This window comes from Eschscholzia californica, unplaced genomic scaffold (genome assembly GCF_041429995.1).
Source record: "Eschscholzia californica isolate CP2 unplaced genomic scaffold, dmEscCali1.0.p SCAF_2, whole genome shotgun sequence".
NCBI lineage: Eukaryota > Viridiplantae > Streptophyta > Magnoliopsida > Ranunculales > Papaveraceae > Eschscholzia > Eschscholzia californica.
Genome location: NW_028238309.1, coordinates 33775836 through 33803359, shown reverse-complemented (window position 1 = coordinate 33803359; position 27524 = coordinate 33775836). Strand labels below are relative to the sequence as shown.

Sequence of the window (27524 nt, the reverse complement as noted above, 5' to 3'; positions counted from 1 at the left end):
TTATAAAACTAGACGAAGACAATTAAACTCACATGTAAACAAATAACAAACCAATCATCACATTCGAATCATGCTTCAAGGATATCCGAATACGAGAGTTCATGTATCAAAATCCGGGAATCTATAATGATAAATCTACGACTATGTATTGTCCGATTTAATGTATCAAAATACAACCGATGTTCGACTCCTAAGGTGATGTCTATAAGTACTACGTATATCCGGAGATCATACTTAGTCAAACAAACGTCCTAAATACGTTAATCCCGAGTCGTCGAAAGTGTCGTCTAGTCGCCTAACTATGTGAAGTACATGACAAGACACATGAAATTATGATCAAAACGACAATCGAATAAAATGAACATCAACTCATAATCAAAACATCAAATCATATTAAACATAATCACGAATTCATCACATTTCATCTCATATATTCGACACACTTGATTTAGCTAACATGGTGATTGAATAATAAATGAAAAGAAGATGATGAGAAATCCCCCTTTTTCGATGAGGTTCGAGACTAGGTTCGTCGAGAAAAATGAGTCTCTAAGTGTAGTCGATCTCCCCGTAGCAATTTTCTAGATTTCCCTTTAATAGTGAACTTTGGGTGTCCCCGAGTAAAAATCAGATTTCCCCATAGCACTCATCATCATCTTCTCCATCTCAAGAACATCCACCATTAAAGCTTCATCAAGCTTTCTCTCTCTAGAGATTTTTCACCCAAAATCAAATCAAACTACATGAGAAGATAGATCAAGACATGGGGAGTAAAAGCCCTATGGTTTCGAATCAAAAATGTTGCCGGAAACCCTCGAAAAATCCGGTCAAAGAAACCCTAGTTCCGGCCAACCCTAGATCCGGCCATGTGCAACCATGCTGTGCACTATCCGAGCAATCCGAGCTGTTTCCATGCTAGTCCGAGCCCGTTCCGACCGTCCCGAGACATGAAGACACGTCCCGTGAGCTAGCAATGAAGTTCCCGTGCACAGCAACTTCACCCCGTGCCTTGCAGCCGCGTCTTCTTGAAGAAACCCGAGCAGGAGGCCGTCCGAGCTGCTGCTGGATGCGTCTGCAGCAGCTCCCGTGAAGAACAACAGCTCCTGTGGAACGTGCTGCTGCTCCTTCCCGGCCGTGCAGCTGCACTTCCCGTGCCAGCGCGACTTAGGAGCTGCTGTTCCCGTGACTTGTCCGGCCAAGCTTTGGCCGGCCTTGGTGATGGCCGACCTAGCTTGGCCGGCACCTTCTCTCTTTCCCTCTTGCTCTTTCAAAACCCTCTCTTTCAAGCTCTCTCTCTAGCAACCAAGAACACCAACCCTAAAATCCTTGCCTCCTCTTTCCTCCCCAAACTTGTGTATTCTAAGAATGAAGAAGAAAATGAATAGTGTCTTGGCCTTCTCTTTTGACTCAAACCCTAGCTTAGTCAAGACTTGACTTTGACTCAAACTTGAGTCCATAAAGAGGGTGCCTCCAAAATCTCTTCCTTCTTTCATCTTTTTTGGGCTTGGGTTTTGTTCCTTCATATCTAGGCTCTTGGGTTTTAGACTTGGGCTTTAATCTTCACTTGGATATCAAGGGGGGTGCCTTCATAGAATCTTTGTTTTAAGACCGAACCTCGACTTCTTTCTTTCACAACTTTCCCGTCCGAACTCGGAATGGACTTTCGTTTCCACCGTTGGACTCGTCTTTGACTCCTCTTCTCATTTGATTTGCTTGAAGTCTTTTTCTCTCGTTTTGGGCACATGAAATGATAGTGATAATTCGCTCCCTTTATTCCGAATTAAGTTCTTTATTCCAAATATGGTACCTAAAGAAGAAAAACACATAAAATATTATTGATAATACTCGAAAATGACTAATTAGTCTAAGTTAGGCTCTCCAAATGTGACATTTTCGTGTCACATCACTTCTTCCTTATTTGTTGATAATCTTCTGCGCTGCTTTCCTTATTTGCTTTCATCTTTTCATTTTGTTTTGCCATTCCATCACTTATGTCCCTAACTACATGTAGAATTTCTTTGCTTACATCTTTCAGATCTACCGTATTATCTCGTGTGCAAGAATCTTGGCCGTTTAAATCAGTACTCTATTTTTACATCCAGTCTTTTTAGGGAAGTTTTATTGGGCCACCCGTTCTTGTTTAAAGGGCCCCTCTTTGTGGATACGATACGTGTCCACCGAATTCACAAGAGAATATTCGGTAAGAACCCACCAAATGCACAAGAGATTATTCAGTACGAGTCCACCGAAATTCACTCAAGTAGTCTATTTTTGTAAATGTGATGGACTCGTACCGAATTCACAAGAAGGGCCTTTATACCAAGAATGGGGCCTACAAAACTTAACCTTTTTTAAGTCACATATAACATATGTGAACTGCTCCATTAACACAAAAGAGGGATAACAACTAACAGTTCATCATCAAGATTGGCCGAGCCAAATGCCATTCTTGTGAAGAAACCGCATTAATCTAATAACACTTCTGCTAGTCTAATGAACTGCCTTTTCATCACCATTGATAGCTTTGATTATGTTGTTAGAGTCTCCTTCCAGTATTAGAGTTCCAAAATTTAGGTCTTTGGCCATTGCTAGAGCATGAAATTCCGCCAATGCGTCCTCTTCATCTATTGTTTTGCAGCGAATATGGATGATTTTCTTGCAATACGATTAGCACGAGAATCGTGAAAGACGATTCCTATTGCTGCCTCCTCTGTAATTTTAGTAAATGAAACATCAAAATTGCACTTGATTTTGTGTTTGGTGGTGGGGAAATCTATTTCTTTAATGGAAGAATAAGGTTCATGCTGTACTGGAGATCTAATGTGGTTAAGTTGAGCTGAAGCTAGACTTTGTGTTCCAGTGATAAATCTGGAATATAGATGGTTTCTTTTTTTGGTATAGCACTTCACATCTGATTTTCCAGATTACCCGCCAAGTAGTTAGGATGTAGATCAAGGAGTTGTAATATTCCTTATCCAGAGACATCAATACAAAGAGCGAAGGGTAAGGCAAAGCATACATTCCTTGAAAAAGGCCATTCAAAAAATATGTGATGCGAGTGATTAGTTTGAATATTATGTGACCCACATAGTCTAAATTCTAGATTTATGAACCTTGAGAGGACTTCAGTTGTTGGAAGCGAATTATTGGACAATATCAAGAGGAAGAGTTGAATTCTTGGAGTGCATTCAAGTTTCCATAACTTAGATCAGAAATCTGTCACTTGCAATTCAGGTTGTTAATGTCTAGTGAAGATATTATACATGGATTTCACAGTATACACTCCTGACTTGGTTGGGTTCCAATGGATTTGGTCTTCACTTGTATTATTTAAGGGGATAATGGTGATTTTATATACTATATCCTCTGAGAATAGTTAATCTAGCAATTCAAGATTCCATTCATGGGTAGTAGTTGTTGGATTGGTTTCTATAAACTAAACTTAACAGTGTGGAGACGGTTACCGACAACAGGAAGTTACTCATGGTAGTGTTTTTTAGCTAAGTCAGACCGAAATCTGATGTGAGGTTTTTATTGACTCGAGTCAGATAATCAGATTTCATAATGTTTGGTTTTATCTGCCTCGTCTAAATGGCTGATTTGGGATGATTTTAGATCCATTTGATTCAGACAATTGAAACCTGAAACTAAGAAAAAGAAGAACGAACTGGTCCTAAAAACTGAAACTACTACCCAATAAAACCCTAGTTCTGTTTGATTATCTGATTAGATGAACATGAGACAACGATGTACAGAAATGCAAAATGAAAACCCTAAATTAGTAATAACAAATCAAAATGAGTGTGTTTACGTAGGCTTACCAGAGAAACCCGCGAGAAAGCTTACCAGAGATGACCAGTTCGTTCTTCTTATTCCCTGATGATGGAATCGAGCAAAACCCTAGTTCTGTCAAGATTCGAGCATAACCCTTTTAGAATCAAGCAAATGAAACTAAGAAAAAGAAGACCTAAAACCTGAGAACTAATACCTAATAAAAACCCTACAATTTTACTAGGTTTTACTAGTTATGTTAATCGATTTTGAGTGGATGAACTTACCTGATGATGCCTGGGGTTGGAATCGAGTGAAGAAGAGGTATTTCTCGAGTGATTTTGAACTGCTGAAATCGATTTTAGAGAATAGCATCAAGTTTTGCCCTAGCTATTGGAGGAAGAGGGAATGGAGGGAGTGAAATCCCGTGTTTTGCTTTTGAGTTGAAAATGGACTCAACTCAAAAGGCTTAAAACTTGAGGGACCAATTTGTAAAATATGTAAAACTACCCTCTTCACTCTGCCAACTCAGGATGCTATGCCCGGTTGGACTGCCAACTCGGCTTGCCGGGATTCGGCCGGAAAACCGCCGGGCATAGCATCATTTTTGGAAGAAAAATCGACCAGAGAGAGAAAGAGCCCTGACCTTCCTGACCGAGAGGTATCCGATTATCCGAGAGAGACAGAGCCTTGATCGAGAGGAAATTTGTTCATCATCTCTCTCTCTAATCTCTAATTTCTCTATCATCTCGTTCTTCCCTCTCACTTTCTCTAACAATTATTAGGGTTTAAAGTGAAGATTCAAACTGATATTTATGGTTCTTTATCTTCTCTCTTATTAACAAAAACAAAATCAACTAATCAAGTGATTCAAAACTTTGTTATCTACCATCTAGGTAAGTGATATTTCTTCCCTCTTCTTTTTGATTCTTTCTAAAGCTTCTAATACTTCAATATCTATTGTTTTGGGCATTTAGGTTACTGGTTTTGATATTAGGGTTTCCCTTTTCTATTCATTGACAGTCCAAATACTTCTAAAATCCTTTTTCTCTTAGGGTTTATTATGGTTGGGAAATTGCTGAGCATAGTTGTGGGGGTTGATTTTTCTTAGATTTGAGTAGAAATTAGTTTCAAAACTTAATGTAGTAGGTTCAAACACAAAGAATGAGAATAAACTCTATTTGTTTAGTGCATCATCTTCAAATACAATTTTTTGATTACATATACATTGTATAGTAATTTTGGGCTAGCTAGGTATGAGTAGAAATCCTGGCTTCGCCCTTGCGGGCGGGCCTCAAAATACTTGTTTACCTTGTTCAGTGACCCTTGTTGTTTAGTGTGAGGAAGAAGAAGAAGAAGAAGCAGCAGCATCAATCATGGCTGCTACGAGGGGCAAGACGAGCAGTTTCTCTCCCAACCGACCGATTTCACGTATTTCTCAGACGCCTGGAACAAAGCATGGACCCAATGGAGCCATCTTTGTCTCCTCTGGAATCCCTGACCTTGACAGTAACTACAACTCTCTCTCTCCCTCTCTCTACCCAACTATAAGAAAATCTACTATCATTATTTCTGTTTATAATTTTCTTTAATTAGACCTTAATTTGTAATATGAAGAGATTCTAGGAGGTGGGTTTCCTTTAGGAAGCTTAGTAATGGTGATGGAAGATCCAGAAGCACCTCATCATCTACTTTTGTTGAGAAATTTCATGTCTCAAGGACTTGTTCATAATCAACCTCTTCTTTATGCCAGTCCTTCTAAAGATCCAAGAGCTTTTCTGGGTACTTTACCAACTCCCATTTTATCCAAAGATGACAAAGGTCGAAGTACTGACTCTGAACAGGTGGTCTCTCTTTCTCCATCTATCTCTAGGTTCATTGGCTATTTGGGAAGAATTTGAATGTCTTACTTAGGGTTTTCTTTGAGTTTCAGGACAAGGGTTTGAGGATTGCTTGGCAGTACAAGAAGTATCTTGGGGATAATCCTGATAATCACCGAAGTAAGATTCTTTGGGGACTAAAAGACCCAATCTTTGCCTTTTGAATGAATATAACAATGTTTGTTCAATCCTGATAATCACCGAAGTAAGATTCTTTGGGGACTAAAAGACCCAATCTTTGCCTTTTGAATGAATATAACAATGTTTGTTCAATTCTGAGTCGGATTTAACTAAAGAGCATTAGAATTTCAAGCTACCTAGATTTGTTTAAGTTGAGTTACTTTCTTTTCTTTACTTCTAAATGAGGCATCTTTAAGATATCTACGAATTGCGGATGAGTTGAGACGTAGAACCGTAGAGGTCTTGATCACTAGAAACTCTTTCAAACTTGAGAATTTTATTCTTGATATAGCTTATTAATGCCTCGATCTTGAATTTTGCCTTTCTACACTATGCGGACTGTCTCTTAATGCGGTTTATTGTTCGATTAGAAGTTTTACTCTTCTATAACGTTTTTCAGGAACTGACATTTAGTTATTCGACGGGAAAAATTGTGGAGGCTTATGGGTATATGTTGAATGGGAGGTTAGGTCGAAGGAAAGACCTCCAACTGAAGTTTGTCACTTTGATCAAATACCATCGTAAAATATTGGGTGGGCGAGACTAACTCCCCCTTTGTGCACCAACAAAAAGTGTTAGTTTTTTATTGGAGTGATCCACCCTCGCTCTTGATCAAACCAATTAAAAGTTTCGAAAGAACGGATTTGAAGAGAGACAGTCTGTTGAAGGTCCTTTTGTTCTACTAGCAGTCCACAAGTTAATAGCTTCTGCTGGTCAATATATGGGTCTGTGACTTTGTGTATCCCATAGAACTTGCTTTTCGACTCTTCAAACAAGATCTGTGCGGTTTAGGAAATCGTAGGAGTTGCTTTATATTTTCTGTTTACTCCTAGTTATAGAATTTATTTAATACCACTCTCACACAAGTTGGAAAAGGAGCATTCTTTATGCATGAATTGACTCATGTCGACAATAAATGTGACAACAAAATGATTTGGAAGATCAGTCATCTCTTTTGCCAAGATGAGATTCATAATAATTCACACCAATTATTTATTGTGGCATAAATTATACTTATTCAGCACTTACAAGTTAAATACAAAGTTAGTTTTGTCAAAACTGTACAAGTTGTTTTAAGCTGATCTTTATGTATTCGAATTGCTTAGAGAGGTAAAATTGTTTACTTCTTAAATATAATGCTTGTTATATATATATATATATAAAGAATTAGAACATGGATTACCTAGTGGGTAAATGGAGCTATAAGTCACTTGTTTTTCTTGTATTCAGATCCAACAGAGTATTCTAACGACTTTGATTTGCGGAAGCCCCTTGAGAGGCACATACTCAGTTCACAGCGTACTGAATGTTTTAGCATTCAGGATTCTTCAAATCTAGCAGATTTTCGTGATCGTTGTTCGTCATTTTTGGCTCAATTCCCAAGGTTTGTCCTTCTAACTTGCTGCTTAGATAGGAAATATAAGGTACGCTTAATAAGCATAATTGCAATTTATTGTTTGGAAAGTAAAATGACGCATGATCACATTGAAGTAATTGATGGTCCTTGAGTACTATGAGAGTAACACACTTTTTACTGACTATCTAATTTTGGTACTCCTTACTAGTTACTTCCTCAGTATATTTATGTGTTGGGTACTTGCATGCTCATGTCAAACATCAATTGCTCTCGTTTGGTACGCTTAATAAGCATAATTGCAATTTATTGTTTGGAAAATAAAATGACGCATGATCACATTGAAGTAATTGATGGTCCTTGAGTACTATGAGAGTAACACACTTTTTACTGACTATATAATTTTGGTACTCCTTACTAGTTACTTCCTCAGTATATTTATGTGTTGGGTACTTGCATGCTCATGTCAAACATCAATTGCTCTCGTTTGGCACTCGTAGTCACTTTAATTTTATAATGTGACGTTTTATATGTATATCTTGTATATACCTGCACATGCACACTATTGTTAAGTATTATAAATGATAAATCCCATACATATATATATATATATATATATATATATATATATATATATATATATATTACAATATAACACGTATGCGGATGTGATTGTGTTGGTCTGTCTCCACTAACAAATCGGTACCTAGTAGGCTAGTACCAGTATCAGTTACCATTTCAATTTTCATGCATTTTCCCTATGCTAATTGGTACATACCATATGGTTGGTATTTAAGTTTTGTTGCTTGACACAATTTTGTATGACTTCGGAGTACCCGCTAGATGCTTTTTTTTTGAAACTTTGAATTATTATTTATAAAAGATGGAGTTTTGTACAAAATGAGAGGGAACAAGATACATAACAGGGTACGAAGAAACTAGGTACTAGTAGGCTATATGTTACATCATAATGGTCTCCCTGTTAGTAATGAAATCTAGGTATGTTTTGTCCTTTGCCCATCCTATGTTTCTGCTCCAATGAAACAATTGTGCCAGGATGTCCTCCACCTTGAGTAAGCTATTCGGGTCCTTGAAAATTTTGTATTCTACAGGTGGATAGGCGACTTGAAACTTAGTTTCATTTAATCCATTTAGAAGTTACAATACTATTTATTCACAAAATGCTCGAAATTTTCAGCTTGAAATTGTGTCACTAGTTTGCCCACTAGTCACTAATTCTAACATTGTTGTTCACTGTAATGCTCCCAGCAATCAGTTTGTCTCTTCGCAAACTTTCTGTAATATTCCACTTAAAAACTGGAGTTGTTTCAATTATTCCACTACTGCTTTTGAAATTCCGTAGTGACCACCAGCTTGTAACTTATTAGGATGCTGACATTGTTATTCCATATAGCTCATAAGATTTAAAACCAGCAATGGATCAAATCTTGGCTTGATTGATATGTCTTTGAGATTCCTTGAAGTATTTCTACCTCTGGTTTTTATATTATTGAAATCATGTGTACACCTTTCACAAATTAGTACCCTGGTTATTTCAAATATGTCGGTTGGTGATTACAAATATAACTCGTATTTTAGTAATCATTTGCACGTGCAGAACACCATTACCTCCACTTCTCTTTATTAAGCTGTCAACGGTTTTCATTTACAGGAATGATGGTGCTTATCCCGGTCGAATTGCCATACAATCATTCTGTGCTCCACAATGTGGATACTCTGAGATGGTTAGTCCCTATTACACTATTAAGTTCTCCTGTTTGCATTTAATCCCAATCAATTGGTTAACTTGCTTTACAAGTCCGAAAATTTCTTAAATGATATTGCATATGAGCTGGGATTCTAGAATCTCCATCTGCCTAGTGGGGCTAACGTTTTTCTGTTTAGAAACTGCGCATTAAGTTATTCCCCAATTACCTAGTAGCGGGAGCTTGAAAAATATATTACCCTTAACTTCATTTATTTGTCAAAAACATGAAAGTCGTTGGATAATTCCTTTTAAGCAGAAATAAGGGCAGGAACGTCTTACTTAGCTTTTATGAAATTCACGAGTATAATTCTTATTATCATTTTGTTTAGGAATGGGATATGCTATCCTTCATCAGATCTCTGAAAAGCATGGTACGATCTTCAAATGCAGTTGCTGTGATAACTTTTCCGCCTTCGCTACTTTCACCATCGTTCTCTAAGAGATGGCAGCACATGGCAGACACCTTGCTCTCTGTTCGAGCAATCCCTGGTAATTTTCAGCCTTAAAATTGATGCCAGCATTAATAACTTCAAAACTTCTTTATATGAGTTCATTATTATAATCTATTCGAAACAGACGAGGACAAAGAGCTTGCAAAACTCCTCACCGGGTATCAGGATATGGTTGGCTTTCTTCATGTTCATAAAGTAGCCCAGACCAATACACAGGTACTCATGAAATTTCTATATAGAAATGGTTAGTGATCTTAAATAGAGATTCATTTGCCGCCATCGAAAATCCATTATTAGATGCAAGCAAGTGAAAGTTGATAAACCTGTACGGAAGGCACTTACTCACTTTCAGATTATATTGCTGTTTCGGTAATTTTACATGGGAACCCATTTTGGGTTTGGCTTCGATTTGTAATTTGTTAAATATGAATCTAGTATTGATTGTTTAGCCTTTCTTACTTGTTCATTTACTTGGCAGGTTCCTGTAATTCTTGAAGCAAATACGTTCTCAATAAAGCTTCATCGTCGAAGATCTTTGGTGTTAGAGAGACTAAATCAAGCTCCAGTTGATGGTTCAAGTGGTAGTTCGTATGGTGGTTCTTCTGGTAGTTGTTCTGGTTCCTCTAAACCTTCTGTCCTCGATTTCTAGTTCTCAATATCAAAATTTTAAGGGAGAAGTTGGCAAACAAAGATCAAATGCTTATTGACGGCAAGTCTTTTCCCCTTGTTCATTACAAGGTATAGCCAGTACAGACAAATGGTGGCAGAAGATCATCATTCGTTTAGATATTAGGTTAATATTATGGTCAAAGAGATTGCGCTCAAAGATTTCTATCAAATTTTGTGGGTTTCGACCAATTTTTGTACTTACATTTTTGAATAGTTGTTTAGATTTGTTAATTTATGGCCTGGTTAGAGTGTTAGTTTCTTCACTTGATCACTTTGTTCAGTAACTGTTCTGATCTTGTTTAAGAGGTATAATATTGATCAAAATTAATTAGAATTGATCATAGATGACTGAGTGAACATAAAAAATAAACGAAATTGATAGCACTTTTAATCATCATTTTTAATCTGCTTGTTCAGTTAAACCAAGAGCTATTTTATTCTCTTCTCTTAGATTATAAAAATGACTTTGACCTCTAGTTTTATATCATACACCCTAATAGAAAAAATAAGGGCTCCTATTTATTTTTGGAGATTAATAAAGGCCAAGGGCTCCTATTTTTTGGAGATTAATAAAGGCCAATACGAACTAATTCCGTGGAGGTTGGGAGGTTGGAGTAGCGTGGTAGTGTGTGTACCCTAGTAGTTTTGGAGGCGTATGTGCTAGAAACTGTAATTCAATCAACAACTTGAAAAGTTGCGCCAGCACAACTTCAAAACATACGCCTCTAAAACGACTAACAAGATAAAACCCGGACGGGGTATAATAGAAACTCAACAAATGGGACATCAAGAAGTTCTTTAGATTTCTGCTGCAGAGAAGGCTCTAACATCACATTGTCTATGCATGTTTAATAGAATTAGAACCCTAAAAGGGAAAAAAAGAACCGTGATTCATGAATTTACTTAGAAAATGTGATTACATGCTAATAACAACAAAGTTCTTTACCTGAGTATAAAACCATTTCTTGGCAGAGAATCATTTCCAAGAATACCAGTTCTCTACCTCTCTCTCTCTCTTCTATAGACCTATTGATAAACTGCAGCAAGAATTTCGTTTCTCTTTACTTGAATTCTTGAAGCAACTCATTGTGTGAGCAACTTCGAGTCACAAGCTACTATTTTTACCCTACCAACGTTCTCCTGACAGTCTTCGTTCTTGAACAAGGCATCCTGTAAGATGAAGGTCCATACATTGTCACAAAACCTGTATGTATGCAGATGTCCCTGTAAAATAGAAAGACAGTACGCGAAAAATTAGAGAGTTAGCTTCAATCTGACAAAATTTGCGAAGGGTTAGACAGAGAGAACTGCTCATTTGATCTGCTTCAATCTAGAACGTTTGAGCTTGTCTTCTTCAATATAATATAAGCAAATGTGGAGGCAAATAAATAACCATAATCTAGTGTCTCCAGTTGAATTTCTTTTCTCTGGTGAGTGGAAAGAATTATCTGATAGGGAAATATCTTGGCCTACATAGGTGCACAGACCAATAACTTCTAGTAATCACATCCTGGGAATTTATGTAAATCTGAATTAAACTTGCCACCGAAGACAACCCACCATCTCAAAGACATTGCCCGAGAGTTCTCTAATATGTCTAGTGAGACAGTGAAACTTTTATGGTTTTGTAGTTGCAACGTCTAAACTCTAACCAGATTTACCCCATATAGATACTTAGCAAGAAAAAACAGTATTGCTTGGCAACTGTCAATTTTAACGAGAAATAGCCAAATTATTTTAGATGTATACACATGTTCACTGTCTTCAGATACTAGCACATGAACCTTTTGGGATCTTATTACATGGAAGTATATTGTTGTATACTTGTATATACATAATCCACAATGACTGACTGAAGTATAATGTTTCAAGCCTTAAGAGAAGTACCGACGAAAAGCAACTCCAACCAATACTATTGTACACTAAATAGACTAGAAATTTTTTTTTTCATGTAAGCTTATCCTTCCAAATTGTGGTGACCTTCTTTATATCAAGAAATTTTGAGAAAATAACAGCCAGTGAATAGAAATGGTCGTTATTACCATTGTGAACCTAATGCCCTAAGTGGGATACTTTACAATCTCAATTGGAATTTTGGAGTGAAAGCAACTTTACAGGGAAATCAATCATTTTCTCTAGTAAAATGGCCTCCTAATGCTTTCAGGACAGTGGCCGAGCGCCAAAATTTGAAACACATCTCAAGTGGAGGCTCACCTCCACACTACCCACACAGCTACAGACTGTGGTAAGGAAATAGAGAAAATTGGGCAAATTTTCTTTCGTAAAATATGATTCATCGTTCTTTCACGCTTCAACTCCTTATATAATGTCTGCTGGCACAAATCAAAAGTTCGAGTTCCGGAGTTTTGCATTGGAGAAGTTCCCAAAGGTGAGTTTCTCTATATGACAAACCAAGCTAAAGATTATTTTTTTTTAGGTTTTGCATTGGGGATGCTCAGCTAGTCAGAGCTTTGCCTCCAAGAATCCAGAAACTCTAACCTATATAAAACTCAACATAGGAATACAAAAAAGCTCACCTTGATGGTAACTTTGCTCTTAACTTGGGTTTCCAGAGCCTCTGTCATTGACTGATAAAATTCACAAAAAAATAGACCTAAATATTATGAAACATTTTAATTCAAGAACAAATAATTCAAGAACAAATAATTTAAGAAATTGAAAATTACCTTATCAAATTGGATAAGAACTTGAATCGCAAGGTCAGGACTGAGAGTTGAATTAGAAACCATCTCATCTAGGGTTTCTGTTAAACACATACCAATAGTCGACCTCCTGTAAAGCTCAAAAGTCGCCATTCCGGAATCTTGATATGTTTGATAAAACTGAAAACGGAACCCTAATTGTTAAATAAAACGAAACCCTAATTGTTAAATAAAATCATATCTACAAAGTTTTAATGTAAATCAGAAGAAATTGAATACAAATCGATGATAAAGAGAAGAAAGAGGAGAAGGAATTTTCAAAAATTTTACCGATCAGAGAGAAAGCGAGCGAGAGTTGAAGCTTTTATATGGTCGGGGAAAGAGAGAAAGAGGGTTTTATAGCTAAAATTGTAGGCGGTGGATGCACTTGTCTGTTTTCAGATCTACCGTATTATCTCGTGTGCAAGAATCTTGGCCGTTTAAATCAGTACTCTATTTTTACATCCAGTCTTTTTAGGGAAGTTTTATTGGGCCACCCGTTCTTGTTTAAAGGGCCCCTCTTTGTGGATACGATACGTGTCCACCGAATTCACAAGAGAATATTCGGTAAGAACCCACCAAATGCACAAGAGATTATTCAGTACGAGTCCACCGAAATTCACTCAAGTAGTCTATTTTTGTAAATGTGATGGACTCGTACCGAATTCACAAGAAGGGCCTTTATACCAAGAATGGGGCCTACAAAACTTAACCTTTTTTAAGTCACATATAACATATGTGAACTGCTCCATTAACACAAAAGAGGGATAACAACTAACAGTTCATCATCAAGATTGGCCTAGCCAAATGCCATTCTTGTGAAGAAACCGCATTAATCTAATAACACTTCTGCTAGTCTAATGAACTGCCTTTTCATCACCATTGATAGCTTTGATTATGTTGTTAGAGTCTCCTTCCAGTATTAGAGTTCCAAAATTTAGGTCTTTGGCCATTGCTAGAGCATGAAATTCCGCCAATGCGTCCTCTTCATCTATTGTTTTGCAGCGAATATGGATGATTTTCTTGCAATACGATTAGCACGAGAATCGTGAAAGACGATTCCTATTGCTGCCTCCTCTGTAATTTTAGTAAATGAAACATCAAAATTGCACTTGATTTTGTGTTTGGTGGTGGGGAAATCTATTTCTTTAATGGTAGAATAAGGTTCATGCTGTACTGGAGATCTAATGTGGTTAAGTTGAGCTGAAGCTAGACTTTGTGTTCCAGTGATAAATCTGGAATATAGATGGTTTCTTTTTTTGGTATAGCACTTCACATCTGATTTTCCAGATTACCCGCCAAGTAGTTAGGATGTAGATCAAGGAGTTGTAATATTCCTTATCCAGAGACATCAATACATAGAGCGAAGGGTAAGGCAAAGCATACATTCCTTGAAAAAGGCCATTCAAAAAATATGTGATGCGAGTGATTAGTTTGAATATTATGTGACCCACATAGTCTAAATTCTAGATTTATGAACCTTGAGAGGACTTCAGTTGTTGGAAGCGAATTATTGGACAATATCAAGAGGAAGAGTTGAATTCTTGGAGTGCATTCAAGTTTCCATAACTTAGATCAGAAATCTGTCACTTGCAATTCAGGTTGTTAATGTCTAGTGAAGATATTATACATGGATTTCACAGTATACACTCCTGACTTGGTTGGGTTCCAATGGATTTGGTCTTCACTTGTATTATTTAAGGGGATAATGGTGATTTTATATACTATATCCTCTGAGAATAGTTAATCTAGCAATTCAAGATTCCATTCATGGGTAGTAGTTGTTGGATTGGTTTCTATAAACTAAACTTAACAGTGTGGAGACGGTTACCGACAACAGGAAGTTACTCATGGTAGTGTTTTTTAGCTAAGTCAGACCGAAATCTGATGTGAGGTTTTTATTGACTCGAGTCAGATAATCAGATTTCATAATGTTTGGTTTTATCTGCCTCGTCTAAATGGCTGATTTGGGATGATTTTAGATCCATTTGATTCAGACAATTGAAACCTGAAACTAAGAAAAAGAAGAACGAACTGGTCCTAAAAACTGAAACTACTACCCAATAAAACCCTAGTTCTGTTTGATTATCTGATTAGATGAACATGAGACAACGATGTACAGAAATGCAAAATGAAAACCCTAAATTAGTAATAACAAATCAAAATGAGTGTGTTTACGTAGGCTTACCAGAGAAACCCGCGAGAAAGCTTACCAGAGATGACCAGTTCGTTCTTCTTATTCCCTGATGATGGAATCGAGCAAAACCCTAGTTCTGTCAAGATTCGAGCATAACCCTTTTAGAATCAAGCAAATGAAACTAAGAAAAAGAAGACCTAAAACCTGAGAACTAATACCTAATAAAAACCCTACAATTTTACTAGGTTTTACTAGTTATGTTAATCGATTTTGAGTGGATGAACTTACCTGATGATGCCTGGGGTTGGAATCGAGTGAAGAAGAGGTATTTCTCGAGTGATTTTGAACTGCTGAAATCGATTTTAGAGAATAGCATCAAGTTTTGCCCTAGCTATTGGAGGAAGAGGGAATGAGTGAAATCCCGTGTTTTGCTTTTGAGTTGAAAATGGACTCAACTCAAAAGGCTTAAAACTTGAGGGACCAATTTGTAAAATATGTAAAACTACCCTCTTCACTCTGCCAACTCAGGATGCTATGCCCGGTTGGACTGCCAACTCGGCTCGCTGGGATTCGGCCGGAAAACCGCCGGGCATAGCATCATTTTTGGAAGAAAAATCGACCAGAGAGAGAAAGAGCCCTGACCTTCCTGACCGAGAGGTATCCGATTATCCGAGAGAGACAGAGCCTTGATCGAGAGGAAGTTTGTTCATCATCTCTCTCTCTAATCTCTAATTTCTCTATCATCTCGTTCTTCCCTCTCACTTTCTCTAACAATTATTAGGGTTTAAAGTGAAGATTCAAACTGATATTTATGGTTCTTTATCTTCTCTCTTATTAACAAAAACAAAATCAACTAATCAAGTGATTCAAAACTTTGTTATCTACCATCTAGGTAAGTGATATTTCTTCCCTCTTCTTTTTGATTCTTTCTAAAGCTTCTAATACTTCAATATCTATTGTTTTGGGCATTTAGGTTACTGGTTTTGATATTAGGGTTTCCCTTTTCTATTCATTGACAGTCCAAATACTTCTAAAATCCTTTTTCTCTTAGGGTTTATTATGGTTGGGAAATTGCTGAGCATAGTTGTGGGGGTTGATTTTTCTTAGATTTGAGTAGAAATTAGTTTCAAAACTTAATGTAGTAGGTTCAAACACAAAGAATGAGAATAAACTCTATTTGTTTAGTGCATCATCTTCAAATACAATTTTTTGATTACATATACATTGTATAGTAATTTTGGGCTAGCTAGGTATGAGTAGAAATCCTGGCTTCGCCCTTGCGGGCGGGCCTCAAAATACTTGTTTACCTTGTTCAGTGACCCTTGTTGTTTAGTGTGAGGAAGAAGAAGAAGAAGCAGCAGCATCAATCATGGCTGCTACGAGGGGCAAGACGAGCAGTTTCTCTCCCAACCGACCGATTTCACGTATTTCTCAGACGTAAAAAAAATGTGTTCTGAACACTTGAACAATGAAGCAAAAAAATGATGAAGCAAATGAGAAAACAAAATGAAATCATCAAAAAAAATAATTGAGCAAAAGTGTTCCGACCTTTTCAACGCAACTTTTAGTGAGGGAGATGAAATTGTTTTGTAGAGGTAATTTTAAGGGACCGGGAGGGTTTTGGGCATTGAAGATTTAGAAATTTAAGATTTGTGTAACGCAAATCTTGATTATGATTGGAAATTGAGAATATATGGCCGTTGAGAAACCATGAATTCAGCGTTGAGATATAGGTTTCTCAGGAATTCAGCATGGATGAGAGAGGAGTAAGGAACAAATTGTTATGCTAAGAGCCTAAGACTGCTCATTGCCATATTAATTCGAAGAAATTAATTGATACATTATTGATGAAATTAAAATTAAATGGGCATAAATTAAAATTGAACGGTTGTTAATCTTAAAATATATACTGAATCTCACTTAATTGGACCAAAGCAAGAAACCGTTGTTATGCTAAGAGCCAAAGAGTGCATGCTGCCATATTAATTGGAAGAAATTAAATGCTATATTATTGCTAAAAATAAAATTAAATGCTATATTATTGCTAAAAATAAAATTAAATAGACATAATGAACCAACCGTTGATATGTATTGAATCCAACGATTTGTATGCTTTGCTTTTCTGAATCTCACTTAATTGGACCAAAGCAAGAAACCGTTGTTATGCTAAGAGCCAAAGAGTGCATGGTGCCATATTAATTGGAAGAAATTAAATGCTATATTATTGCTAAAAATAAAATTAAATAGACATAATGAACCAACCGTTGATATGTATTGAATCCAACGATTTGTATGCTTTTCTTTCTTAATCTTCAAATACATACACGGTGGAGATTTAACACGGGATAACGAACGGCCGGATTTATCTCTGGGTTTGTCTTTGATTTGTCCAAAACTTTGTCCCAGTCAGCACTCTTCATTCTATTTTATATAATAGATGTTTGTGCTGGTAGATACGTCAATGGAAGCATTGGGAGAACGCCATTGTGCAAAATAACTATGATACACAGAAAGGTAGTGGTTGTCGACTGTTCAGGTTATGTGGTATTCTTTAAGAAACCTTTTTTTAGCCCCTACTTTCTATTGTTTGAAGTTATGGTAATATCTGGTTATTGTATGTGTAGTTCTGGGCAAGGTAACACATGTTCGTCAACATGATTTTATCAAGGACCATTTTGTTGGTTTTGGGAAGAGAACGGCTGTACTAGGTTGGTTGGTAAGTCATTGTATTATTCACTTCTAAAATGTAAAGGTCGCTCCCTGCGACTATATAGAAATGATTGAGGAAGGATTTCCTCTTTCAAATTGTTCTTATTTGAATTTTGCTTCCATAATTCATATTCTGATGCAGCCTTATGTCTTTGCAGCATTCTTTCTTTAAGCAATTTTATGCATCTGTGACGAAATCAGATTATGTCACCCTGCGCTTGGGTTTCATAATGGTAAGTTGTGACTGAACACACATATCGTTAAGCATTTTAGATGATTTATGAATTTTGTCCTTGTTTCTGTTGTGGCATTCCTTTCAGTCATCTTTTTATTGTACATTGTTGTAGACCCATTGCAGGAGTAACCCAAAGTTTAACTTTCACAAGTACATGATACGCGCTCTTGAAGCTGATTTCAAAAAGTCGTCGGCATAAGGTAAAGAATGTTTCAGCTATTTCCAAGTACGAAACTCATTCACCAATCTTTATTTTATTCTTTTTTATTATTTTTAGGGAAAAAGGAGCAAGTCTTTTTTACTACTTTTGTATTTTAGCAGAAAAAAGAAGACATGAATAACCACAATCTTTGATTCTAATGAAACCATTAACTTCCTAATTAAGTTTTTATTAATTTCATCTGCAGCTGGTACCTCTGGGTATTTGTAGTCCTTTTCTTGTTGCTGAATGTAGAAGGTACGTGCATTTCTGTTTCAGCTCACCAGAGAAAATACTCGGGACGTCTTTAGCTTTTACTGCAAGATGCTTTCTTGTTTAATAAATATGCTTTGTTTGCCTTATTTCAAGGATTAGTACATGCTTATCCTCAGAGGTGTTTCAAATAAAACAAACTATTTGTCGCAGCTTCAAATTTCCATAGTGAAGTCTTAAAATTTTATTATAAAGTGTCCACTAAAATATTTAGAATGAAACTTTAACTCAACTAGAAAGAGATGCTTTCAGATTTTGAAGTCTCAGATGCAATCTCGTTTAGATTATGTTTTTCATTGCCTACCTCAATTTATTCTGTGTCATAGCCTGATTGTCAAATTCTTCCTTCTCGAGCTAGGATAAGTCCATGAATGTAAAAGAAAGCTGTATTTCATTTCCTGTGCAGGTTGGCATACATATTTCTGGATAGCATTTATCCCCCTCTTTGTAAGCATGCTTAACCTCTGAATCACTCTTTAAACATTTGCTATTGATACCAATGTATGCACGCCTCTTAGTATGACTCGGCAGAAGCTTTAGATGAACTATGAAGTTTCACTAGGAGAGCAGTGAAAAAAAGCATAAATAAGATTAAAGAAGCATAATATGCATCAATGGTTTATTAGTACTGATAAAGCAGAAATTAAGACAGTCCTAATGGACTAAGAGTTATTCACAACATACGCACCTCTGTCCTTTAAGGTAAAATTCGTCATACTCCTGTTTAACTCTAAAGAATTCTAGTTTCACCCAAATTAGTCGACTTTTATAAATGACATCTTAAACACGAAAATAAATTAGTAAATCTAGCTTACTTGGTTGGTAATATTATATTCGAAGAGCCTGTCGTCTACCTCAGCTTCTCCCACTTGACATAGATTCTGGAACCATTCATTCCTTCAAAAGCAACACCGAACCTAGGCTGTAAGCTTTGTTACGTCGAAGCACAAAAAATCCAGAGATGCAACAATCGAAATAAGCAATCTTACAGGAACAAGAAAGGTTTACAGTCGTAAAACCTATTGCACGGCAAACAATTGCGCGATGATATTCACTATTATGAAGAACAAGATGGCAGAGATATTACCCATAGTCTAGCACTCTGCACCTCCACTATCTCCCCAAAATAAAAGAACAGAATAATTCTACTTACATTGATAACTGTCCTTTATAAGACTAAGGCAACCATGACTTATATAGGCCGGGCCAAAAATTTGACCAAATGTTCTTCAGGTGGCACTTCAGATTTGATATCGACTTGTATGGAAGACATTTTCAGCAACATATCTTTCTCTTCTTAAAAGAGGTGCAAATGTTTATCATAGATTGGTGACTATTGTTGTATTTTATCTAAACTACACAGCTCCTACTTGCGGTGGGAACGAAGTTGGAGCATGTTATTATTCAATTGGCTCATGAGGTTGCTGAGAAACATGTAGCAATAGAAGGCGATTTGGTTGTTCAGCCCTCAGATGACCATTTCTGGTTCAATCGACCGCGTATTATCCTCTACTTGATTCATTTCATCCTTTTCCAGAATGCTTTTGAGATTGCATTTTTCTTCTGGATATGGGTAAGTGACTGACTACTATGTAAATGACCGCTCTCGTCTCTATCTTGTACAAGTACTTAAAATGACTGAAAATCTGATACCCAAACTAAACACAGGTCCAATACGGGTTTGACTCCTGCATCATGGGAAAAGTCCGCTATATCATTCCAAGACTTGTTATCGGGTAGAAGATAAATCTTTTTGTATCTTCACAAATCCTTCTGATAGAGTTAGGGTGGTCTCTAGTGTATTCAACCAAATGGCATGCAAAATATAAGACTGATTTTTCTTTGCATTTTTCCTCAGGGTCTTCATCCAGGTACTCTGCAGTTACAGTACACTACCACTTTATGCGATTGTCACGCAAGTAAGTTGCAGTTTTTTTTTTCCCATGAGTACTGTTTGTGTATGGCATTTCTCAGTTTTGAAACTAAATATTTTGTTAATCTTCTATTACCATAAAGATGGGAAGTTCATTTAAGAAGGCTATATTCGAAGAACACGTACAAGAAGGGTTGGTCGGGTGGGCTCAAAAGGCAAGGAAGAAAGCTACTAATGGCTCAACGTCACATGGAGGTTCTACCCACCACATTCAGTTGGGTAAGGTGAAGCAAACACAACCCCTTATGAAGGACGAAGACAACATTGTGCAGATTGAGCCCTCAACTCACTGAAGATTAACAAGTAAGATATCATCCACAAGCGAGGGGGAAAGCATTTTCCTCCCATATATATTTGAATGGTATTTTTCCTATACATGTCATCTTTATTTATTTTTTCAATCATACAGAATATGTTGTGAATGGCACGAATGTCGTAAAAAGTATTGTAGGGTAGAGTGAAGAGGGTTAAGTTATATACTTGTGTATGTGATAGATCGGTGTTTGATTTTTGTTGTGCTGCAGAACTTGTGTTAAAGTTTATATACCAAATGATTCTTGTGGAGAGTAGATATCATTATTCTTCACTCTTTAGGTACATTGGTAACAAAAATTCTATTCCTCCCTTGAGAACCTCCCGCCCCAGGCCGTCTGGCTGACACTAAACTATTCCACATATCGTCTAACTATGGTTTTTGGTACTTGATTCGTACCTCTTCCTCTCTTTCTTCTTCCCATCTCTTTCTTGTCGGTAGAATCATCAATGTACATGACCAGTAAGAGAATGTGAAACTCAGATTATATGAGAGGTATAGAGAGACTTTCAGAGTTTATAATAGTGAGCATGTATGTATATGAGAGGTATAGAGAGACTTTCAGAGTTTATAATAGTGAGCTCAACAAACATAAAACTAGTAACAATGAGAAACACATTTGATGTTCCAAACTCTTCCATAATTCCCTGCTGTTTGTGCGGCCAAACACATTAAGAGTTGAGCGTAGGCTTTTGGTTCCCTCCGGACACAAAATAAGCCGACACTCCATAAGTATGTGGAAGTTTGACTTCTACTACAAAAGTTTCAAAAAGTTTGGTTTTGGTATAGGAAGAGCAACATCTGGTATAGACAGTGCGTTAGAAAGGTCAATTTATATATTTGCTCTTCCTTTACCAAATTAACTTAAGAAGAGCATTTTAAAGATCATTTTATAAATAATGCTATAAAATATAAGGACTTGAATAAAAATTAACAATAAATCTAATACTCTACTCACTTGTAGTTTTGTCTCACATAAACAACCCAACTCTAAGAGCAAGTTCAATGGGGAGCGGTCTCGGGCCCTTAATTCAAATTAAGGGCCCGGGACACCCCATCCTCCCCATTGGACTGCAACCGGTCCCGGGCGGAGGGCTGAGGGAAATAAGGGTCGGCCCCTTATTAGGGGCCGGCCCGTAGCTCCCCAAGGGACCGTTGGGGCTCTCCAACGGTCACATTGGGAAGCAATCCAACGGTGGGATTATTTTTTTTTCTTTTTTTTTTTTTGTAAAAGCAAAATAAAAATAACTCATTAATTTAAAAACTTAAAAATTCATTAAAAAACTTAAAAAAATTAAACTTAAAATAATCCAACACATTAATTCAAAAACTTAAAGAACTTAAACTTAAAAGATTTATTCGTTGTCGTTAGTTCTCGTATTCCACACGTGTTTAATATGGTTGTTGGAAGGGTAAAAAAGAGATAAATTCAAAATTCAAATTTAAGGGCCCGAGACCGCTCCCCATTGGAGCTAATTTTGAGGGTCTGAGCCCGGGCCCTTAAATTTGAATGAAAAGGTGAATTAAGGGCCCTGGGACCGCTTCCCATTGGACTTGCTCTAATATCGATCACTACTATCATCATCGCCATTAATATTAAAGAACTTGCAAATACATAAGTTTACTATCACTATAGTCTTAGTTACAAGCTTTTAATGGTGCTTTAAGATCTCATGGATGGAGAGCCACCATTAACGAAGAAGGAGTACTATAGTCTTAGTTACAAGCTTTTAATGGTGCTTCAAGATCTCATGGATGGAGAACCACCATGAATGAAGAAGGAGGCAACCTACATCAAGAAAGAAAAGCCCTTTGACTTAAACGAAAACATTGACTTAAATGAAAACATTGACTTAAACGAGGGCATCAAAACAGAGACATATATAATGAAGATAATATGTCCCAAGTAGAGAAAAATCCTTTTTTGTCTTCCTCTATGGTTGAACAAACATTTTTAGGGTTTTAGGTCGTTTTTGTTCTAGTAAACTATATTCGATTAGGTTGAGTCAAAAAGACAACAAATTTCGGTCGGCTCGGCTAAAATTTGTCTATTTCTTTATTCGCTCTGGATGAAATTTGTTTAACTTTTCAGTGGTTCTGGATGAAAATTTTCACTATTTTCATTCATGAATTTTTATTCATGTTGAGCGGAACTTCTTCAAAAATTACTGTAATCAGTGTTAAAACCCTAAAAATCTATGGAGAAATAAAGCAATAACAAGAGATATGAACCCTTCTATGGAGATGAGTGTTGTGTTAGTCATCTAAGATTTAGGGTTTCCATCTCTATCTCTCTTTGATCGAACAACATCTCTGTCTCTCTCTTTGATCGAACATCAACTCTATCTCTTTCTTTGATCGAACAACATCTCTATCTCACTTTTTGATCGAACAACGTCTATATCCCTCTCTTTGATCGGACAGAGTTTTAAGGGTTTCCCTCACTTTAATCGAACAACGTTTTAGAGGTTTCTCTCTCTTTGATCTTACAGAGTTTTAGGGGAGGGACCAAGATTTTATTTTGAGATATTTTGGAAAATAGTGTTATATCTCTCCCTATCCTAAAAAGAATGTTATCCCAATCTAATGCACTGCCTTTATTAAACATTACTCTTCCTATACCAAAAACCAAAAGTTTTAGGTTATCCTGAAGATGATCAACTTACCGAAATGGGCCCTTAAAAAGATTATTAGTTTCTATTTGGGGCATTTATGATTACCTCCTCACCACTAATGTCCAATTAGGGAAACTCTTATTTTTATTTGGAAATTAGTACAATCTCTTTTTTTTACTTAAACGTACAAACATGGCCTTATTCTTATTGTTTTTCTATCTTTTTCTCTTCGATCTCTCATATCTCTTCGCTGATGTTCTGCCAACAATCTTCATTTCTTAACTTATCTTTTTTCTCTTGTATCTATTTTTTCTCTCATATCCATTTATTTCTACTTAACTGACATCGTTTATCTAACATTTAATATTAATAAACCACAATAATTCGACAAATAAAAAAATCGTAAAAGTCTAAGCAAAAATTTTAACATCTCAATTATTCTTTGTTTTAAGTTTAAACTTGATGATACATAAAATGGTCAACCGTTGACCGTCGTCAAGAAGTCAAGAATAGACGAGAAGCCCAACGGGTCAACCCGTCTCAAATCAACAAGACCGCTAGACCCAAAGAGATTCGCCACCTAAGCCCATAGCTGGGAGATCGCTCGACCAAATCATCTAAGGAGCTTCAGCTCAGTTCTGCCTAAAAAACACAATCAGGTCTGCCTTGGGATTTGCAAGAAGTATAGGGGGTCCACGTAAGCAGGGTTGATGCCTTACACCCTGAACATGAGAAGGCAAAAGCACACCGCACGCTCACTACAAAAATATGGAGTTGTTGTGACGGCCGGAAGCCGTCAAAACGAAAACGATAACCGTCACAAAGAGCTTATTGTGAGGGCTTCCGTCTGTCACAAAGAAAAATAAAGTCGTTACAATAACTGTCGTCGCTAACATATCTTATGACGGCTCCGACTCCATGTTATGGTAAGCGCTTACTGACTTCATCCGAATCTTCCAAAGGATCTCAATTGGCTACAATCTTAAGTGTTTAATTAACTTGGGCTTCAAGAGTCTCAAAGGAGGAAACATCTCCTAGAGATCTATCAACTCGGCAGGATATCTATGAAATATCTTTGAATAGAGGAACTTTTAATTACCCTAGATACGAGATAAACTCAAAAGGAAATCCTAACTACGAACAGTAGTCTCAATCCCGAATGGTGGATAAAAACCGCTTCATCCACACCATCTATCACAATCGGTCCTAAGCAGCCTATAAAAAGGCATCACATCTGAAGGGTTTTGTATGTATCTAATCCATACTAATCATCTAACTAGTGTTGTAAGCGGAATCTCAAACATCATATGTTTAACACTAATTATCCAGGATCATATGCATGAACTAATAATGAACTAGAAACTGAAAGAAGAATACCTGGATTCGCTTTCTGATGAACTGGATTCCATTAACTTTATCCCGAAGAAGATGAGAGCTTCATATGTAGCTCCTCTACTTGAGACACCCGAGTAAATAACTTGATCTCCCTTCTTTGTTGTCTGCTAGAACTCCATTGAAGGTTGAGAAGAAGAACCATTCTTCTTTTGACTCCATAGATAGATTGGGAGCTTTTTCTCTAAAACCCTCTCTCTCCAATTAGTTGTATATTGAGAGAGATGAAGTCTTCTCATGAGAAAAATCCACACCTTTTCTGTTCTCATAACTGGTCCTTACATAGGCATTACCTTAGTAGAGTCCTACTCAAATAAGGAATGGTAAAAGTCCTTCAGAAAAAATAAGCACAAGTTATAGTTTAATCTAACTGAAACTCCTAATTAGGGATAAAACCCTAATTAGGGTTTCCTCATGCTATGGCCAGCCAGACTATCCCTTAATGGGCTTAGGTTGTCCGACCTATACGCCTTAAGTGGCCGGCCAGGGATCTCCCTCTAAGGGAATCCCTCGGTTGCCCTTAAAAGTGGGTTTTGCCCTTTTTCGGGCTTCCATTTCGAGCCCAATTCTTTTCTATCTTTTGAGCACTATCAGACTGGATCATATCCATCTATAGGCAAGCTCCCACGAGTCAATTCTCTCCGATCAAGCTACCACTCTTTGTTGTAACCCGTTGTAGGATTCGGTCTATGTTAGTCATGGATTACCGAAGTGATCCGACGATCGTAAGCAGCTTCTAGCTAAGCATTACGATCCCTAATTGGACCGGACTAGATGATCTTCCGGATAAAGTCATTGTCATCCTAACTGACAAATTGTACGCATTGCCACCTTGGTCGAAGGACACTCTTTCAGAAGGACATCACCTTCAGACTGAAGGACTATATCCTTCAGTCTCCCACTTGTAATTAGAACAAGTGTAATGCTCGATTCCCATGTCACTTTGCATCTCATATGATACATCATATCTTTTCAGACTTTCTTGATCTAGAGAACAACTGCAAAGCTAATGATTAACTATTAATTCATTAGGGTACGGTCGTACATTTTCAATTGCTTCTCCTCAAGTGGCCCGGAGATACTAATCCTAACCTTGTTAGGAGGACATAATCCAGTCTTGTACTCCCACTTAACTTCATGTCTATCATGTCATTCCCGGTAATCCGCTTTTATAACCTCCTTCTACGGCGCGGCGTTTGGCGGTACCAAAGTTTGACACTCCTTACATAAGATGAGTGGAACACTCATGTTTAAGGAATCTCTCCAATCTTACCTATGAGAGTGATGAGACATGAAAATGTCCCATCTGAATCTCTTAACTCGGGTTAGTTAGTTCAGTTCGAACCGTTATTATGATGAATTGTTTGTTTCTCTCTCCCCAGGTGTCTTTTATAGAATTGAACGGGAAAAACGGATAAAATCAGGATAAAGACACACTTGAGGGCATTTTGGTCATTTGGAGGTCAAGGTATTCTGAAAATTTTAGTACTCGGATGAAAAGTAGAGTCGATGATGAGTTCGTAGACGAAAACGGAAGTCAAATCAGAGTCCGGATGCGAAAACTAGAGCGGGTCAAAATCTGAGTTAAATCAGTTGACTAAAAGTCAACATATATTGATTAATGACACGTGGCGCGCAAGATGTAAGTAGAACGATGGCAGGGGCGAGACTGTGGTACACTGTTGGGACGCATTGGATGGCGCTCGGGATTTATTTTGAGATATGATTCGGTGCTTGACTAACCCCATACTTCAGTGCTCCCCGCTTTACTTCCGTGAAATCTGCTGCAACATGTTTCTCAGATCTCATCTGACGGTCACGGTTACTGATGCGCTCACGAACTCAATAGCTCGTGCTCCAGCGAATCATGTGCTTCATCCACAGCAAATCAGTGTATCTTATCCCATATTTATGGGAATCCATTATCTCCCTCTTTCTCTGTTCGGTTATCACAGAGAGGGAAGTATCTCCTTCTTTATTTATGGGAATCCATTACTTCCCATATTTATATTTAAACAGAGAAATAAGGGAGCAATGGATGGAGGTGAGAAGATTTTCGAACATTGAAAGAGATGGAAAGAAAGAGAAATAACAGTTGAAGATTTCTTAGAAGATGGAAAGAGAGAGTGATGGATTATAGGAAGGGAAGGAATCGATGGGATTTGAGAGGATATATTCAGAGATTAGCTGGAGATTTTTACTAAGGAGATTTAGAGAGATAATCTCTCGGCTAAACCGAGATGGATAAAAGACAATTTAGAGAGAGAGACTAATGAAAGAGAATTTTTATCTTCAAATAGAAAGAGAAATCCAAGAGAAATCGATATTTAGAGAAGGGAGAGAAATTAAAATGGAAATAGGAAGAGATGTTGGCTGGTTTCATTTAGAATATTTTTAGAGAGAGATTTCGTTCTTCTCTATTTAAAAACCGAGAGAAATTAAGAGAGGGAATTAAAGAGCTGGAAAGGGATTGAGAAGATCGGTTGGATGATTTTAAAGAGAAAGTGAGATTCGATTTTATTTGTTGTTCTTAGAAGGTATAAAACAGAGAGAGAACGGAGGGTTAAGGATCATCTCATCTTTTGGGCAGTAAAACAGAGAGCAACGGAACTTCATTTTTTTCTCCTTCTCTGGGCTTCAATGTTTGATTTTTAGAGAGAATGAGAAGAATATGAAACTGCTGGAACAAAGGCTTCTCTGTTTTTATTTTTATTTTCCAGAGAGTTTATCTTCACTTTGCTGTTTAATGAGAAAGATAGAGAGAAATTGAGAGAGTTGTCAGGAACTTGATTTTGTGATTCTTTGGAAAACAGAGAGAAATTATTGTAGTGAGAAACATGATTTTCAATCAATTCTTCATCTTACATTATTTTGTCTTCTATTTATTTGGTGTTTCTGGATTGAAAAAGAAATAAGAAGAGAGAAACAATAGAGAGAAAGAA

General features: G+C 37.0%; 2 protein-coding genes, 1 long non-coding RNA gene and 1 pseudogene across 7 annotated transcripts; 2 read left to right on the top strand and 2 right to left on the bottom strand.

Moving 5' to 3' along the window:
* Nucleotides 1-372: 372 nt before the first annotated feature.
* Nucleotides 373-4197, bottom strand: LOC147557492 (uncharacterized). The gene is made up of 3 exons (XR_015234037.1): nucleotides 4059-4197; nucleotides 3822-3906; nucleotides 373-2710 (listed from the first exon to the last, which is right to left on the bottom strand). It is a non-coding gene; the product is annotated as an uncharacterized LOC147557492 (long non-coding RNA).
* A 72-nt stretch (nucleotides 4198-4269) lies between these two features.
* On the top strand, nucleotides 4270-10496 carry LOC147557491 (elongator complex protein 4-like). Of its 2 annotated transcripts, none has more exons than XM_086658339.1 (9): nucleotides 4270-4667; nucleotides 5109-5280; nucleotides 5389-5615; nucleotides 5705-5771; nucleotides 7062-7215; nucleotides 8858-8930; nucleotides 9283-9442; nucleotides 9530-9621; nucleotides 9884-10496. In XM_086658339.1, exons 2-9 carry the CDS (start codon nucleotides 5148-5150, stop codon nucleotides 10052-10054), a joined length of 1077 nt encoding a protein of 358 aa, XP_086514465.1. In that variant the 5' UTR covers nucleotides 4270-4667; nucleotides 5109-5147; the 3' UTR covers nucleotides 10055-10496. The 2 variants fall into 2 exon arrangements, with proteins under 2 accessions (XP_086514465.1, XP_086514466.1); XM_086658340.1 differs by having other exon boundaries at nucleotides 4415-4667; nucleotides 5092-5280.
* Nucleotides 10497-10946: 450 nt separating this feature from the next.
* On the bottom strand, nucleotides 10947-15371 carry LOC147557490 (transcription initiation factor IIA subunit 2). Of its 3 annotated transcripts, none has more exons than XM_086658344.1 (5): nucleotides 15202-15371; nucleotides 14990-15049; nucleotides 12762-12917; nucleotides 12612-12662; nucleotides 10947-11298 (listed from the first exon to the last, which is right to left on the bottom strand). In XM_086658344.1, the coding sequence occupies exons 3-5, from the start codon at nucleotides 12888-12890 to the stop codon at nucleotides 11158-11160; spliced, it is 321 nt and encodes a 106-aa protein (XP_086514470.1). In that variant the 5' UTR covers nucleotides 12891-12917; nucleotides 14990-15049; nucleotides 15202-15371; the 3' UTR covers nucleotides 10947-11157. The 3 variants fall into 3 exon arrangements, with proteins under 3 accessions (XP_086514470.1, XP_086514467.1, XP_086514468.1); XM_086658341.1 differs by having other exon boundaries at nucleotides 14965-15049; nucleotides 15202-15324; XM_086658342.1 differs by lacking the exons at nucleotides 14990-15049; nucleotides 15202-15371 and adding an exon at nucleotides 13068-14726.
* A 1293-nt stretch (nucleotides 15372-16664) lies between these two features.
* LOC147557489 (MLO-like protein 1) lies at nucleotides 16665-20833 on the top strand (annotated as a pseudogene). Its single transcript, XR_015234136.1, has 11 exons — nucleotides 16665-16679; nucleotides 17367-17427; nucleotides 17538-17629; nucleotides 17781-17855; nucleotides 17970-18057; nucleotides 18265-18314; nucleotides 18736-18776; nucleotides 19693-19902; nucleotides 19998-20065; nucleotides 20188-20248; nucleotides 20346-20833. The product of XR_015234136.1 is annotated as an MLO-like protein 1 (transcript).
* The last annotated feature ends 6691 nt before the right edge of the window (nucleotides 20834-27524 follow it).

Coding starts and splice junctions, on each gene's coding strand:
- LOC147557491 (XM_086658339.1), top strand. CDS start 5,148: ATGGCTGCTACGAGGGGCAAGACGAGCAGTTTCTCTCCCAACCGACCG. Junction 8,931..9,282: donor AATGTGGATACTCTGAGATG/GTTAGTCCCTAT, acceptor CATTTTGTTTAG/GAATGGGATATGCTATCCTT. Junction 9,622..9,883: donor TAGCCCAGACCAATACACAG/GTACTCATGAAA, acceptor TTTACTTGGCAG/GTTCCTGTAATTCTTGAAGC.
- LOC147557490 (XM_086658344.1), bottom strand. CDS start 12,890: ATGGCGACTTTTGAGCTTTACAGGAGGTCGACTATTGGTATGTGTTTA. Junction 12,663..12,761: donor TTCTTATCCAATTTGATAAG/GTAATTTTCAAT, acceptor GAATTTTATCAG/TCAATGACAGAGGCTCTGGA. Junction 11,299..12,611: donor AGAGCAAAGTTACCATCAAG/GTGAGCTTTTTT, acceptor TCTATTTTACAG/GGACATCTGCATACATACAG.